The following is a 16,507-nucleotide window of genomic DNA, read 5'->3' on the forward strand; positions in this document are numbered from 1 at the left end:
GCAAAATAGCAGATGTATGATAGTTTACATATAAACTATTAACTAAACTCTAAAATTTGGACACGTTTCAGCAAATCATTTCTGAGAAAAGGCATAGATGCTTATTTACCAACTGTATCTTTAAGTGATAATTTCCTCGAAAAGAAAAAGTTGACCAAATCATTTTAAAGACAACACTATTAAGTGTTTGGCCAAGTCCAATTTATGAAATTTAAAGGATCAACTTAAAATCCTTGAATCTCTTTGAAAATAACATCTTCTGTGATGATGAAACCCTTTGTGTTAGGCCTTGTTCACAGTGGACTCTTGTCAAAGGTTGACTATACCAATTCCTTTCCAGAAAGGGCGTCATCTTGGGTTACTCTCTAAAGAATTTTTGCCCTTTTATTGTTTCATATCTGAAAAGTCAAAGGGCTTAAAACCAAAGCCTTTTGTGAAAAAAGCAGCTCCAATGGATGATCTCTCCCCACAATCTAAGTCAATTGATTAATAAATTGCTCTTGTCAAAAATAGCACAGAAGATCGAATAGGTGTGGTTTGCTTGTTGTTTTTTTTTTTTTTTCTTTAAAGTGCTAACAAAAGCCCATTATCTCTAAATGGGCTTTCATTGTAATGACCAAAATATAAGCAGCATAAAATATAGAAATCACACATCTAAATCAGATAGATGGTCAAAACTTTTTAGGTAGACACCAGCAATTACCTTAACTATTATTACACACAAGTATACTTTATGAACTTGCCAGACTAACACAGTAATTCAGTCTATCTAATGTAGCTTAAAACATGACTGGTGAAAATTCAAAATCTAAAGCTAGAACCAAAGCAGTCACAGGCTGCTCTGAGACAAATGTCACAAACAGCAGTGCTCAGAAGAATTTCAAGTAATTGCGCAGTCTAATGAGAGACCTGTATAGTTAACTGAATTGTTTCTTAACACTTCTGAAGAGACTGGCTTTATCCAGCTTAAAATTAAATCCAATATTGTTTCTCCTTATATTAGCCCAGAATTTTGAGTTCTTGACTTGTTTTTATCAGTCACAGAGTTAGAAGTGTGTCAGCAGCTTCTGAACTGCTCTCAGGTAGGAAGAATGTAGAAGTTACTAAAAAACCATTTATTATTAGAAAACTGAATGGTATTAACTTTAAAAAGTTAGTATTATTTCAGTTAGATAACTTGAAAATGAGGTCCCTGTATGGTAATCACTTAGATAATTAAGGCTATAGATCTAAGAGCCTGGATTTCTAAAGCATTCTAATAGGACTGAGGCAATTTAGAAAGTAGGGTTTATCGATGACATGTCAGCATCACTAATACTCAAACATAACATCACATGTTCAAAATCGTCAGTAATTCATATGTAAATAGCAGCACAAATTAGGAATTTTCTTACTAAAAGTGATATGGTAGTGCCCTCTGGTGGTAACATTTAGCATATTCCCCTGATATTGCATATCATGTGAACTATAAAAAGTTCATTTGTAATGAAGAATATCAAAATCAGAGATTACCACAAAGCAATGAATTATTGTGCTTCCACATATCTTTTTTTTTAACCTTCAAGCACATTGGTAACAAGATAAATCCCTGATCCCTATTCCCAAGAATCAAACTGACAGCTACAGGAATCTTAGTAAACTTGTCTATAATAGGCAATTCCTGTTAAGAGATTTACATCTTGGTTCTACAGCTTAACTGAGAGGTTTTTGCATTTTCTAGTTTCACTTTTACATCTATGGGTTTCTCAAAAAACCTCACCAATGCTGGTTCATTCAACAAAGACGCAAGAATCTGTTCAAATGCAAATGACCACTGAGGTTCTTCCCTCAGAGAGGAGGGATCTTTCTTCAAGTGGCTCTCTGTTTTCCCCTCACTGGGTCCTCCAGAAGCACAGACTGTACCAGAGAATTCTTTGGCTGATGCTGTAGGGCTATGTAGTTTCCTTCCAACTTCTTCCATCCTGAGCAAAAGGCTGGTTACAACAGCAATGGCTTGATATAACGACTCTTCTTCAGGGTCCCCATGAAATAAGTTATATAGGGTCTTTGAAAACTGAATGAATTGTGACTGAAAGACATAAGTTAGAAATACCACATTTGATATTAGACTTAGCAAAAAGAAAGAGAACTTAGAAGTAAACAGTCTCCTATTTAGAATTTGTACCATTTAACCCTCACCATAGAAGTTAAAAAAAAAAAACTAATGATTTGGTTAAAAAAAATAAATAAATCTTGGTTCTAGAAAGATGGGTATAAACCATGGAAGAAAATGCCCTTTAAAATGCCTTTTAAATCTTCATATGTTGCCTAATAGCAGTACATTTTATATATATATATAAATATATATATAAATATATATATTTATATATATATACACACACACACACACACACACACACACACACACATACATACATATACACACACACAATAATTCTTGGGCAGCTTACCTGCCATCATTCCCTCAATGTTAGGTGGTACTTTTTAAAAAAAAAAAAAAAGATTTTATTTATTCATTTATTTGAGAAAGAGCGAGAGTGAGAGAGCACAAAGCAGGGGGAGCGGCAGAGGGAGAAGGAGAAGCAGGCTCCCCACTGAGCAAGGAGCTAGATCTCAGGACTCTGGGATCACGACCCAAGTGGAAGGCAGATGCTTAACCAACTGAGCCACCCAGGCGCCCCTAGGTGGTACTTTTTTTAAAAAAAGATTTTTATTTATTTATTTGAGGCGGGGAGGGGCAGAGGGAGAGGAAGAGGGGAAGCAGGTTCCCTCCTGAGCCCAGAGCTTGATCTCAGGACCCTTAGATCATGACCTGAGCTGAAACCAGGAGTCAAACGCTTAACCACTGGCTGTGCCACCCAGGCGCCCCGGTGGTACTTTTAATTAGGCAAATTCACCTATTTCCTTACATGTTAATCATTCATTCATTAACCAATATTAATGAAAGGCTTAATAAGGAGTTTCCCTTGATCTCTCTAAAGGGCTACAGTGGGCAGCTCAACTAGGATGACTTAAATTTATGGAAGAATGTTTTGGGAACTATCTAGCAGTACAAGGGAGCTCCACAGGGCCCATTTAGACATGTTTCTCTTTAAAGGCTGAGTTGGGACCCAAGTGGAGAAATAAACTGGTGTGTTTGCTAATTGCCCCTAATAATCCATAGACATTCCTAAAAGGTATCTGTCAATTAAAAAAAAATAATTCTAACACAATAAGTCAATCACCCTAACAGAAAAGTTTATCTGTAAATAAAAAGCAAATACAAAGGATGTACTTAATCAAAATAAATAGTACCGAACTCTTAAGTTTTATTTCTCTTTCTACCTTAGTCTGTAGTACTGCTTATTTATAAAAAATTTTAGACTAAACATCATATTAATTCATTTTAAAAGGTACTTTTCAGCTACCAAATTACCCAGTCCACGAGGAATACCGCTATTTGATAGTTCTCATTTTGGTAAAGTTCTGGGAATCCTCAGTATCTAATCACCAACAGATTTTAATTTAAAAAACATAAGAACATAAACTGACCGAACAGTGTTTAAGAGATGGCTTTAGAATTGTGTCAAGTAGCAGTCATTAGTATTGTTCGAGCAGGTTCAAATACAAGATGATTAGAAACCAGCATGTGACCTATTTTAGTAACTTCTTATTCCTAGTACCTAACATTGGGTCTGTCATCTAGTAGGCACTAAAAAAAATGTTTACTGAATAAATGAACACTTCTAATAAAGCTGGAAATAGGAAACACTGAAATGTATGTTTATACATACACCTTTTCTATAGTCACAAATGTTGTCATAGCAGAGGAACTATTCTGAAACACTAAATGCATTTAGGTGCTTAAAGTAGGAAATCATTTAAAAATTTGCTCCTACTCTTCTGTGCTCATCTGAAACTTACAGAGATGATACATAGATTACTTAACTATTTTTGTAATAGTATATTAACTATTTTAGAGTTGGATACACCCACATTCATAAAAACAAAGAAGAACCTAGAATTTTTTCTTTGAAAATACTATACCTGATTCATTCTTGGTAAATCCTTAATGTTTTCTTCTTTTTTGGAAAGCTCATCTTGCCATTGACTTAGATATGCTTGAATATCAACTTTTCCTTTGCCTGTATGAGTGGAATAAAACCATTTCATAATGAACAGTTCACTTTATTTCCCCAAATCTCAGAAGGAATAACTACAATTGGAAATTATTTAAGATACAAGATTCTACCTTTAAATAACCCAGAAAATTATCTGAATTTATCTTTCATTTCACCCACTGGCTTTCAGAATATGTTCTCTATTTCCATTAAACTAAAACTTGTACTTTGGGAAGGCTGGGGATTAGGGAAGATGTGAAGAGAGAGGGAGAAGGATGCATTTTAGATTAAACAGTACACTCTGGCTTGATGATGTAAATTTCATGTAGATGTTCTCATGCATACTATTAAGTTTAAAATAGCTTCTATATGATGTTCTTAATATGCAGATTCTGAAGTGGTCTATGGTGGCTCTTCTTAAAAAAACTCAAAATACTACTATCCATTCATTCCTTTGAAGAGTTTAATGAAGACAATTAATGTGACTATTAATAATTACTTGAGACTTACTGGAAAACTACGTAGATATACTTAGCAACCTAGGGAAGGTGTTGTATCCAAATGTACTGACATGAAAATGTCCATGATATATCACAAAATTGAAAAAGCAAATTGTAGAACAGTAGTTATGGAATGTTTCTTTTTCTATATGTGTTTGTGTATACATAGAAATGGGTCTGGAAAGGATATAGAACAAAATGCTTTCACATTTACTTCAGGGTGGAGTTCAGTGGGGGTATGAAGACTTCTGTTTAAATTTCTTTTATTATCTACTAACTCTTGTAATTAAACATAATAATTTTCAAAATAGTAAAATGAATATGGGTCATTTACTCTAAGTTCTGAGACTTAAGTATCAAGACAAGAAAGACTAAATTGTTAAACTAACACACAAAAGTGAAAAGGCTCTCAGGACAAATCAATAGCCTTTAAAGGGAATCCACTATTTGCCTTTGTAGCTAACCCTATTCACAAAAACAGTAACTTAAGCTAAATGATATTCCTAATCATAGTACCTTTTTCAGGGCTGTTTTTTAGTGATTTTGCTTCCTTCACATTTGTAGGCTTAGAAACTAGAGGAAAAGAAAACAATTGCATTTTGTAAAATATTTAACAAGTAAATACCTTTTGAAAGTAAAATAATATTTTATATAAAGACTCAGGCACATGTTATTTTCTTCAATTCCGGAAACCAATTTTAGCTGACATGACCTCCTCTCATCAGAAGACAAAATTTCAAGAACTTTTATAGTAGAAAGAACACTGGGAAAAAAATCTATATTAAAAAATCCTAGAAGTATACCAAATATTATTTATTTCTTGGTGGTATTTTCTTCCTTGTGACCTTCTTCAAACTAAACTGTATTACTTTTATTATTAGGGGAAAGAAGCATGCGGGAGATCAGAAGACTGAGCTACTAATCCTGATTGTGACAATACCTCATTGTGAAATCTTGCACAAGTCACTTCTCCGTTTTGTGTCTCCGTGCCCTTATCTATATAAATTAAGGGATTTGACGAGATGATTTATAAGGTCTCTTCAAACTTAATGTTCAAACACCAACATATAGTAACTATAAACATACATTAATCAGGACTTATCTCTCTATAAGACACTCATGTTTATGAAAAAGAGGCAAAGGATACAAAAATAAGCTTATAACACTTCCAAATTATGTCTTGGAGACAGATTCATCCCTGTCTCCTACACCTACAGTGATTTATAATAAGTATTCACTGTTGGAATAATAGCTATGACCTTCAATCATCAAAGATTCTACTGTTTCCACTGTATTTTAACAAGGCATGAAAATGGCTGGATACATTTTAGAAATTTCTGCAACATAAGTAGAAACAAAATGCATTTTCTTTCTAATCCTCCAGTAGACAAAAAATTCCATAAATCAAAACCCAAAACATATTTCAGTTAATTAGTCAAGTATTTATGGGGTACTTACCATGCATTTAGCACTGTGCTAAGTGTTATGGTAGCACCAAAGAAATATAAAGTATCATTAACTCAAATTTTATTAATGGTAGCTGGGTAAAAAATTATTTAAGCCAGGAAGATCTCTGAGTGACTAATCATCAAAAAAGATACATTTTTAACAGATATTTACCATGGAGCTGACTGAAATAAAGTAATTCTTCCTTGGAAAGTTCATCTCCTTTTGAAGGGTCCTTAGATTTCACTTCAGTATAAGCTGAAAACAGATAACCCAAATCAATTTACTAACAATAAGGGACAGAAACGGGTCAAGCAAATCTGGGGGCAGAGAGTTAAATAAAAGGTCACTATAAGAAAGACACATGTGAAGAAATGTAGAAGAGGTTCTACTCTATAGCAAATAAGAAGTACTTGATCACTCTGAGTTCTATTAGTTCTCTTACTTGCTTTTTAATAGTTTTCTGAGAGCCATTACAAGTTGAAATAAGAAAATCTGGCATTTTGAAATCTCTGAAAATGTAACCTCAGTCATTTAAGAACATCTTCAATAATAAGGCAAACATGAAGCTGAGTGCTGTAACAGATACACAGTGGTTTTTCTTTCCATTTTTGATCCTCTACTGAAAGCATATTCATTCCACGGCAACATTAAACATTCTAACAGTAATTTGACTTGACAATGTAAAGTCCTCCATAATTAAATTATTAGGTGGTTTATCTTTGGTTTTTAATGCTCTGTTTGTGATCTGAGTGTGTGAAGAGTCAAAGATGGCTTTTAGAGTTTGGGTCTGGTAAAGAATGGTTCCTGGCTATCCTGGGAAGACTCTAAAAGAAATCCCAGGTGTAGCTTTAGACAAATTACGAGGTGCTGTTTCCTTGTGTGACTTAACCCCATCTAAACTAAGTGGTACTTTTGCAATGTTCCTTTAGCTTAAAGCCTAAGACTCTTTTCCCAAGATATGGATCAGGCCTGGGAAAGGCAGCCTCTTAAGGTCAGTGGAAAACACTGAAGTAAACTGGCATTATATGGTAACATTAGGGCAGTATGATAGAATAGAAAGAAACCTGAGCTTTGGAGTCAGACCTCAGTTTGAATCCCAGCTATGCAATTTATTAGCTATGTGATCTTGGCCAAATAATTTAATCTTTCTGAGCCTTAGTTTCCTTATCATCGAAATTGGAAGGACATTACCACTTCTCTGAGATATTGTGAGAATTAAGTAAAAGAATACATGTAAAGCAAATGCCTCAACAGAGCAAGTCCTCAATAAATGGTAGCTTTTATTTTGCTTCCTTTCCAAATGTTTAACATTCCTGCTGCCTAGTCTCAATTTTTCTGAATAATCTGTAGTATTCCACGAGTTTGGCAGTTTGTCTAAAGTTAAATTCTACTCCCCAGTGACAACAATAACAACAACATCACATTTCAATATTATACCAATATTCAAATGTCAGGTAGTTCTTATACATGAACTATCATTAAATTGACCACTAACTTGAAGGAAACTTGTGAACCCATCTGTTACACAGAATCTCCTCCATAGATTTCACTGTAACTATATATCAGCAAAAGTACTGGACATACGATCCATGGGCCATAATGAAGTAATGACCTTTTATCATATTGAAAATTATGTTATTTATTAAAATTGAATATCTGTAATTATACTTGTTAAAATGGAATCGACTCCTGTATATCATTAAAGATTGTTAAAGTCTTACCTGGAGGAATATGCAGCTTAAAAAGCAGCTTAAGCTTCTCAGTGAAATTTCCATTGTACATTATATCTGTCCAATAAAATTCAATTACAAATTATCATGTTTTCAAAGACCATTCAATCAATTCCAGTGGCACAGATTAATAAGATACAGATATTAGTCAGTAATTAGGATTCAAAAACCTTCTGTTACTTAAGCTAACAGTTAAACCACCATCCAGTCAGCCAGATTCTCTCTTCTTCAAGTATAAGCAAAATACCCTTTATCAGAGGGAAAAATGCTCACCTGCTGATTTCCCTTCCCCCCAACCTAAATTTTCTTTTTTCTTTTGAATGAGGCCTTATGACTCATTTGAGGAGAGAACTCCTCTTCAAGGGGGCAATCCCTGATAAGAAAGTATGCTGGGGTGTCTGGAAAAGCAAAGGAACAATGTAACTGGTGAACTAACTGCAGGTACATGTTTGTTGGATTATTTCTCTACCACTTTTCGAGGTTATGTAGTTGATTTTTACTGAGGGGGAAGCTCCTTTTGAAGTATCCATGTGCCTGAGTGGGGGGAGACATAGACATTTGCTTCCTTCATGTTAACCTTTAAAACATCCATATCTAACAGCTTGCTTTTCTGAGAGGGCTGGGTCAAAATGAGACCAATATACTTAGTTTTAGTAATAAACCCAGAAAAAGGTCCACTTATTGCTAAAGCTGGAGATAATGTAACTCAGGCTGATAAAATCTGACTAAACTGGCAATAACAGGCAGTACCAAGTATTTCTAGGGGTACCTTTATTTTTGGCTTTAAAAAAGAAAATTACCGGACATCATCCTACCAATTGCAGAGGAGAATTCTTTGAAGTTTATAAGGCAGTCAGAGTTTTCATCCAACAATCTGAATGTCCATAAGGCTAGTGAGTCTTTGTTTGCAGAATGAGCCCAGGGACTCAACAAGTGATATAACGCTCTGAACTGCTGGCAGTCAATCTGATACTGTTCCAAATATGGCAGACTGGGGTCATGGTACTTCAGGACTGGACAACTCAAGCACCAATAATAAGAAAAAAACAGCTCTTTCTATGAAAAACAAATAAGAAGAGGAAAGTCAGTAAGTCATAAAAAGTAATTTTATAAAATTATTTTCTTTTAAGCATGCCTACTAAAACAATTAAAGATAAAGTATTTAAGAGTGGTTGTGGTAAAATCTTGCTTAAAAGTATTATTTTTTCACTTGAAGAAGAACAACAGTACCTTAAAGATGACATAAAGTTCATCCAATTCATGAAGGCTCAATTTCACATCTTGTGATACAACACGCAACTGTAAAAAGATTGAAAGCAATTTAGAATTTAACACTTCAGTATTGAAATTCTCCTTGAATCCATTTAGAAATCTCCTTCTGCTAGAAGAAAATAATTTTCTTCTAACTTTTAAAAAGAATAACAAAGATAAATGCACCAATTTTGCCCTTTAAAAAGGTTGTACATAGACTACAGTTCAATTCTACTCTGACATGTACTTTCACTTTCATCCCTTCATAGCCAGAGATCATTGCCAAAGGACATCCATTTAATGTCCATAAATATAAGCAACAGTATTCTAAGTCTCATTCCACATATTCCTCTCTTGCCACATAAGCAATCTGTCAAGTCATCAAGTGTGGCTGTCATTAAACACTTCAAAGACATCGCGAGAGATGTGTATTCCCCTCTCTGTGCCAAAAGACATAACCCAAGAAGAAGCTTAGAAAATATGTAGTTTTATCCTACTACATGACGAATAAGCATCAATGGTACAATGGTTTTGGTATTTAGGAAATTTAAAAGCAAGAGCAAAGATAAAAGAATTAATAAAACAGTGGAAATTAAAAACAATAAATAAAATGAATAAATAAAAATAAAACAATAAATAAAAGAGTTGGCTAATTTTAAAAAAGTAAAATAGACAAATATCTGACAAGGGAGATAAAAGAAAGCACAAATAAACATCATTGAGAAGTAAAATGATAATATAAACATAGGCACAGAGGTTATTAAAAGTGTCCAGCACAGAGGAGGTAGCATTAAATATCTGTTGAATGAATTCTATAAGTTTTATATCAATATATCTGAAAGTCTAGATGAAATGGGTAATTTTCTAGGAAAAAAATAAAACACCAAAATTAACCCAGGAAAAACAAATTCTGAACAGATAGAACTGAAAAGGTAATCAAAAAAATCTGCCTTCTACCAAAAGGCAGCAGATCCAGATGGTTTTATAGGCTCAATTACTCAAACTTTCAGGTAATGTATAATTCCTATGTGATCTAAACTATTCTCAAGCATAGTAAAATATAATTTATTCCAAAATTCATTCTATGACATGAGTACAACTCTGATATGAAAACTAAAGTTAGCACACACACAGAAAGAAAACTGTAAGCCAGTGTCATTTAAACACAGATGTAAAGAACATAGCTAAGCTATGTAGCAAAATCATCAAAGCAGGATATTAAAATAACAATATGACATGACCAAATAGGATTCATTTCAAGAATCCAACAGAAGTCTAACATTAGGAATTCCTTAATATAATTTACTACATTAACAAAGCTGGAAAAATATATAATCTCAAGATATGGAAAGGTCTTTTGATCAAAGTTAATATTCAATATTCATTTTTTAAAAATGTCTGAACCTGAATGAATCAGTAAGGCTCCTGGTCAACAGCAGGCTATTAGTACAGTCGACCCTTGAACAACATGGGGTTTAGGGGCACTGAACCCCCTGCACAGTCAAAAATCAACAGATAACTTTTGACTCCCCCAAAACTTAACGACTAATAGCCTATTGTTGACCAGAAGCCTTACGGATAACCTAAACAGTGGATTAACACATATTTTGTATGTTATATATATTACATACTGTGTTCTCACAATAAGTAAGCTAGAGAAGAGAAAATATTAAGAAAATCATAAGGAAGAGAAAATACATTCACAGTACTGTATTTATCAAAAAAGATCCATGTATAAGTTAACCCACACAGTTCAAACCTACGTTGTTCAAGGGTCAACTGTACTTAACTTTTTGGGAAGTCAAAAGTTACATGTAGATTTTCGAGTGCACAGGGAACCGGGGCCCTGTGTTGTTCAAGGGTCAACTGTATAGTATATCCATACTATGCTATACTATTCAGTACATTAAAAAAAAGTGAGGGGGGGTCTATATGTACTGATATGCAATGATTATCATATATTTCTGATTGAAAAAAGTAAGCTGCAGAACAAAGTAACTGATATGATCTCATTTAAAAAACTATATCACCCCCCTCACACACACACATTTATGTCTACAGATACACAGAAAAAAGATCTGGAAGGATATATGCCAAATAATTTTAATACTGGTTGCTCCTGGGATAGGGAACCTTTACTTTTTTACATTTCTGTCATGTTTAAATTATTTACAGTGAACATGTATTACTTATTTTTTAATATTAATATATAAGGGGCGCCTGGGTGGCTCAGACGTTAAGCGTCTACCTTCGGCTCAGGTCATGATCCCAGGGTCCTGGGATCGAGCCCTGCATCAGGCTCCCTGCTCGGTGGGAAGCCTGCTTCTCCCTCTCCCACTCCCCCTGCTTGTGTTCCCTCTCTCATTGTGTCTCTCTCTGTCAAATAAATAAATAAAATCTTTAAAAAATATTAATATATAAAAACCAAAACAAGGGGGCTATGCTAACTACATCACAGTAACACCACTGAATTATTTAATTGAAAGCTAAACCTAGAATCTTCAGAAATGTTTATTTTCCCATATTGGTATCTCTTAGGATGTGGCCTTTAAGCAAGCAGGTTTACAAGAACAATACATGCTAATGATAAAAGCTCAAACAGTACAGAAGGATGTATATATAGCAAAGTAAAACTCTCCCTCTTCCAACTAGCAATCTATTAATCCCACTCACCAGAGGCAACCAATATTAACAGCTTATGTAGCCACCCAAATATTAAAAAAGACAGTATTTAAAACACAGTTTTATATCTTTTTAACCTAATCTTAGGTTTCCAAGGATAATAATGTATATTAGCAACACTGACTACTATATAGGTCAGCTGTTCTTACTGATGAAGCACATCACAAATATGTTATGCTTAAATGCCTATATCATAGCATTCAATATTAAAGGTCAAATAACAAAACATTTTGGAGAAATCAACATAATTCAACTAGAAGAAAATAATTTTACTTCCTCTCAAAAAAATTTACAGTAAGCTAAGCTGTGGCAAGAATCTAGCTCAAAAATTTAGTTATATTCATTTTCTTTACATGGAATGTCAATTTTTTAAAGGAAGTTGGAAAAAAACCTGTTTCTCCAGTTGGTTTCCCCCCATAGGGTAGATACTCACCACATTCTGCTTTGTCGTTTCCTCTAGGGTCTGTATGACATATAACCTATTTCGACAGCGCATGCTGTGTATATCCTCATAGCGAATATTACCATATTTCTGCAAAAAATATGATTTCAGTAGATACTCATTCATAATAAATATCCACTTTTCCCACAATTGAATTTCACTAGACTCAATTCTCAGAGGCCTTGGTTCTATTTCTAGCTATTTTCCTAACTTGTTCAGTGGTTATGCAAATTTTCACCTCCCACGTTTCAGTTTTTCTATATATTTGCTGGAGAGAATTCCATCTACTATGTGTCTAGCCTAACTACAAGAACATTGGAGAAATTCTTAGTCTCTAAGAAGAGAATAATTTTCACCTTTTTATACGGTGATAGATATTTAAAAGTGGTCATTACCTGTGAAAGCAAGTGAACATCGTTTCATTTAAAGGATAGCAAACTGAAGCACATGAGGCTATATAACCTAGGAACAGTTCACAGAACTCATTTTTATACAATGGAATACTACTCAGTCATAAAAAGAAGGAAATCTTGCTATTTGCAACAACATGGATGGACCTGAGGGTATTATGCTAAGTGAAATAAGTCAGAGAAAGACAAATATGACATGATTTCACTTATAAGTGGAATCTAACAAATAAACAAAACAAAACCCAGACTCAGATACGGAGAACATAACAGTAGTTGCCAGAGGGGAAGGGAGTTGGGGGGGTGCAAAATGGGTAAAGGGGATCAAGAGGTACAAAGTTCCAGTTGTAAAACAAGTAAGTCCATAGAGATATAAAGTACAGCATGGGGAATACAGTCAATAATACTGTATTAACTTTGTATGGTGACAGATGGTAACTACACTTATTGTGGTGATCAGTTCACAATGTATACAATACAAATGTTGAATCACTATGTTGTACACATGAAATTAATAAATATTGCATGTCAACTATACCTTAATAAAAATACACAAATAAAGTGAAATTGGATTTTAAATTATGTCTTTACTTGTATTATCATCTTACTCTTAACATACCACTAGAGATAGAACTATAGTACCAATCATTTAAACTATGCTATGAACTATAGTACCAATCATTTAAACTATACTATGTAATTATATTTGTGGTATAAAAAAAAACTTACCTCATTTGACTCTCTAATCAAATCTGTAATATCCACTCTAATATGACTGCTTTTTTCATCACTCACGTTTGAACCCTGCTGAACACTTGAAGGCAATGGGCTATCCTTATTAATGACATTGTCAAAGAACCTATCCAAAAGTAAGAGTAATACATTAGTGGAAGTAAAATGCAGAGGAAATGACAGCTAATTTCTCCCTAGCTAGTTAGAGGTTAATGTCAACTGAGAGGACAAAGGATGGTCTTAAGAAGAAGTGGAATTTGAAGATGGTTAGGAATTAGGAGGACAAAGGAGCAGGGAATGGGATGGTGAAGAAATTATTTCACAGGCAGAGAGGAGAGCACAAGGAAAGCAAACAGGCTCAGAGAGTACTCAGCAAATACCACATAGCCCAGTAAGGATGGAATATAAGGTATGTAGAGGCAGGAGAGGAGAAATAAGAAAGGTACCTTGAGGCCATAACACAGAGTATTCTGAATGCCAGAGTGTTTAGATTTTATTCTGTACAAAATGTATTTGATGCACCATTCCAACGGTTACCCTAATCAAATATTCATTCATTTAACATACACATACATAGTGTATACACACATACATACACACACGCAACACACAAATGTTCCAATATAAAATAACATTCACAGAAAAAGCACTGAGTAAATAAAACTGAGCCTACCTGATTGAAATTACTTGAAAACCAGGACAATTTCTCCCACTGAATATTTAACATTATCAACTATCCTTCCCCTTTCAAATTACTTTTACACAATAACACTTTATAGCTCAAACTGGGACTATGAAAAGTCCCAGCATACTGAATCAACAATATTAGTATAAATGTGTATGTTACCAAGTGGTTTACTTCAAAAGGGATTTACTCTTATTATATTCTATTTGGAAACAGAGAAGGGGACTTTAGTCCTAGATTTTTCATGCAACTAGCTTTGTGACATTGGGCAAACTGTTTAAAGTTTCTAGGGCTCACTTTCCTCATCTGTAAAATAAGGGAGCTGAACAACATTCCAAGGGGCTCTCCAGAATGAAACTCTATGGTTCTGACAGTACCTGTTTAAAGCTGTCACGGCTTCAGCATCATCTTTACATGTGAGCAGTTTGTCCAAATTATAGTCAAGTATTGCCAATCCCAGCTGTAAAATGGCTTTTATTCCATCATAGAAGAAACAGTCCACCACATTCACTGCACTTTCAATTGGCAGCACACTAATAAAAAGTGTGAGGAACCATGAGAGAGAAACTGAGGAAAAGAATGTCATATCAGTCATGTGTTCTGTCAGCTGGGGAAGGTGATCCCTGATAAGTTCTTCGAAGACTGCCTGATCCACCAAGGCACCTGGCGAACATAAAAGGAAGTTTAAAAATGAACACCTTTCAAAAGGATTTGTTTCTGATACCTTCCCACTTGTTAGTATGCCAATGTATCTCATTTCTATTCCTTAAATTATGAACTTTTTCAGGGCCTTTTCTATATTTCACACATCTCTTTATCTGCTAGCAAAGTGTCATGCATCAAGGAAAAAAAAAGAAGCACTTGAGAAACTCAGTTCAAATTCATTTGAACAGTAATTTATTGAATATGATGTGCAGAAACCTGTAATAGGCACCATAAGAGATACACCAATTAATGAAATAGCCTCATTTTCAGAGGGCTTAATATCTAGTAGAACTTAAGATAAATATACAAATAACTGTAATGAAAGACAATATAATCAATAACCCAGCCATGATACTGAAGGCTTATGAGGGCATAAAGTAGAGACCACCCATGGTTTTGTGGTAGTGTCAAAATCTATAAATATTTGATGACTGAAGAAGATATAAGTAACTAACCAAGAACTTGATTCTTCTTTCAAACCTTGCAAATATCAATACAGTTCACATAAGCTAGTTAAAAATCTATCTCTCATCAAGAAACTACTAAAAATGTTCCAGTAGCTCTGGATACTTCAGATTGCCATTGTTTCAGCAATACAGAGAAGGTATACTTAAAATTTCTATTTTATTAAGAGACAGACCAAGTATTTTATCTTAAAAAAGCAACATATTAAACAATCTTTCTAATCACCCATTCAGTACAAAAAGCTCTTCTCTTGAGCATGTCAGTGAATGTGACATTTTGATATTGCTTGCATTTTGTATATTTCAAAACCTAATTGATCAGTTCTTCCATTTGATACATAACTGGATAGACAAGAGACATATAAATTGTTTAAAAAAGAAATATCTGCTTATATATGGGATGTGTGTGTTTTACCAATGATTCGACGGTTAAAATAATCAGGCAACATTCGTTCACACACAGCAACCAGAAGCCAAAAAGCTTCTTCCTCTTTTGCATACAGAAGCAGCACTGAAGTTAAGATGTTCATTGCCTAAAATTCACAGAAAAATAAATAAATAAATAAATAAATAAATAAATAAATTGTGTGTGTGTGTGTGTGTGTGTGTGTATAGTTTGGGTGATAATTACATTTCTTCTTCAAATCTTAGTTTGCAGCAATAAAAACTATGAAAAATAATCATAATGGAAACATAAGAGTTCTGAGCCAGTCCAAAGCAAAACAAGGTGAAGTCAGGCTAACATTTGCTAATCAGTTACTTAACAGTAAATTCAAAGAAAATAAAGCAGTAATATGACTATAGAACAAAATAAGTAAAACCTCTGTAATTTTAGACTAATTTCATAAAATATCTTAATTATCGCAAATCTGGGAAAAAAAAACCACAATGCTCAAAAACATATTAGAATTGGAGAAACAAACTTCACCTGTATTTTCAACTACCTATAGAACATCCCTCTAGATGTCAATCATCCTCGATTGTGTTCAAAAATAAACATCTTTTTTCTATTAAATAGGATTCTTTTCTTCGCTATCCTAATTTTGATCATGCTAGAAACCCTTTATCTGCCACATCCAATTTATCTTTATAGCCTAGAGTTTCTTCTTATAAAATGTCTTTTAGATCTGCTTTACCCTCTCTATCCCACCCCAACCTTCTCCTTCTAATCTATCTTGCATACAAATGTCAGATCATTACTTTTATATAACATTCGGCCACAGCACTTATTATAAAGGAATAAAACCTTAATGTATAGAATCTGGAAAGAACGGAAATGTGTGAAGAAAATTAAATCTCCTGTATCCTACCTACCCAGAGATCACCACTGTTAACAAGTTGATGTATTTGTGTGTGTGTG

The 16,507-nt window shown here is 34.0% G+C and overlaps 1 protein-coding gene across 2 annotated transcripts in view; it reads right to left on the minus strand.

Moving 5' to 3' along the window:
• Nucleotides 1-554: 554 nt before the first annotated feature.
• TBC1D8B (TBC1 domain family member 8B) overlaps nucleotides 555-16,507 on the minus strand; it is a 54,624-nt gene continuing 38,671 nt past the window's right edge. Inside the window, exons 11-22 of one of the 2 annotated variants that reach the window (XM_032392825.1) lie at nucleotides 15,563-15,680; nucleotides 14,356-14,641; nucleotides 13,291-13,420; nucleotides 12,146-12,244; nucleotides 9,010-9,078; nucleotides 8,595-8,835; nucleotides 7,771-7,836; nucleotides 6,221-6,304; nucleotides 5,117-5,173; nucleotides 4,027-4,124; nucleotides 2,451-2,480; nucleotides 2,021-2,068 (exon numbers count right to left, since the gene is read on the minus strand). In XM_032392825.1, the coding sequence (XP_032248716.1) occupies nucleotides 2,457-2,480; nucleotides 4,027-4,124; nucleotides 5,117-5,173; nucleotides 6,221-6,304; nucleotides 7,771-7,836; nucleotides 8,595-8,835; nucleotides 9,010-9,078; nucleotides 12,146-12,244; nucleotides 13,291-13,420; nucleotides 14,356-14,641; nucleotides 15,563-15,680 (1,272 nt within the window). In that variant the 3' untranslated portion in view covers nucleotides 2,021-2,068; nucleotides 2,451-2,456. Of the gene's footprint in view, nucleotides 2,069-2,450; nucleotides 2,481-4,026; nucleotides 4,125-5,116; nucleotides 5,174-6,220; nucleotides 6,305-7,770; nucleotides 7,837-8,594; nucleotides 8,836-9,009; nucleotides 9,079-12,145; nucleotides 12,245-13,290; nucleotides 13,421-14,355; nucleotides 14,642-15,562; nucleotides 15,681-16,507 lie in introns of both variants that reach the window. The other variant, XM_032392824.1, reaches the window with a different exon arrangement.

The sequence above is a fragment of the Phoca vitulina genome, unplaced genomic scaffold (assembly GCF_004348235.1).
Source record: "Phoca vitulina isolate PV1807 unplaced genomic scaffold, GSC_HSeal_1.0 scaffold69, whole genome shotgun sequence".
Taxonomy (NCBI): Eukaryota; Metazoa; Chordata; class Mammalia; order Carnivora; family Phocidae; genus Phoca; species Phoca vitulina.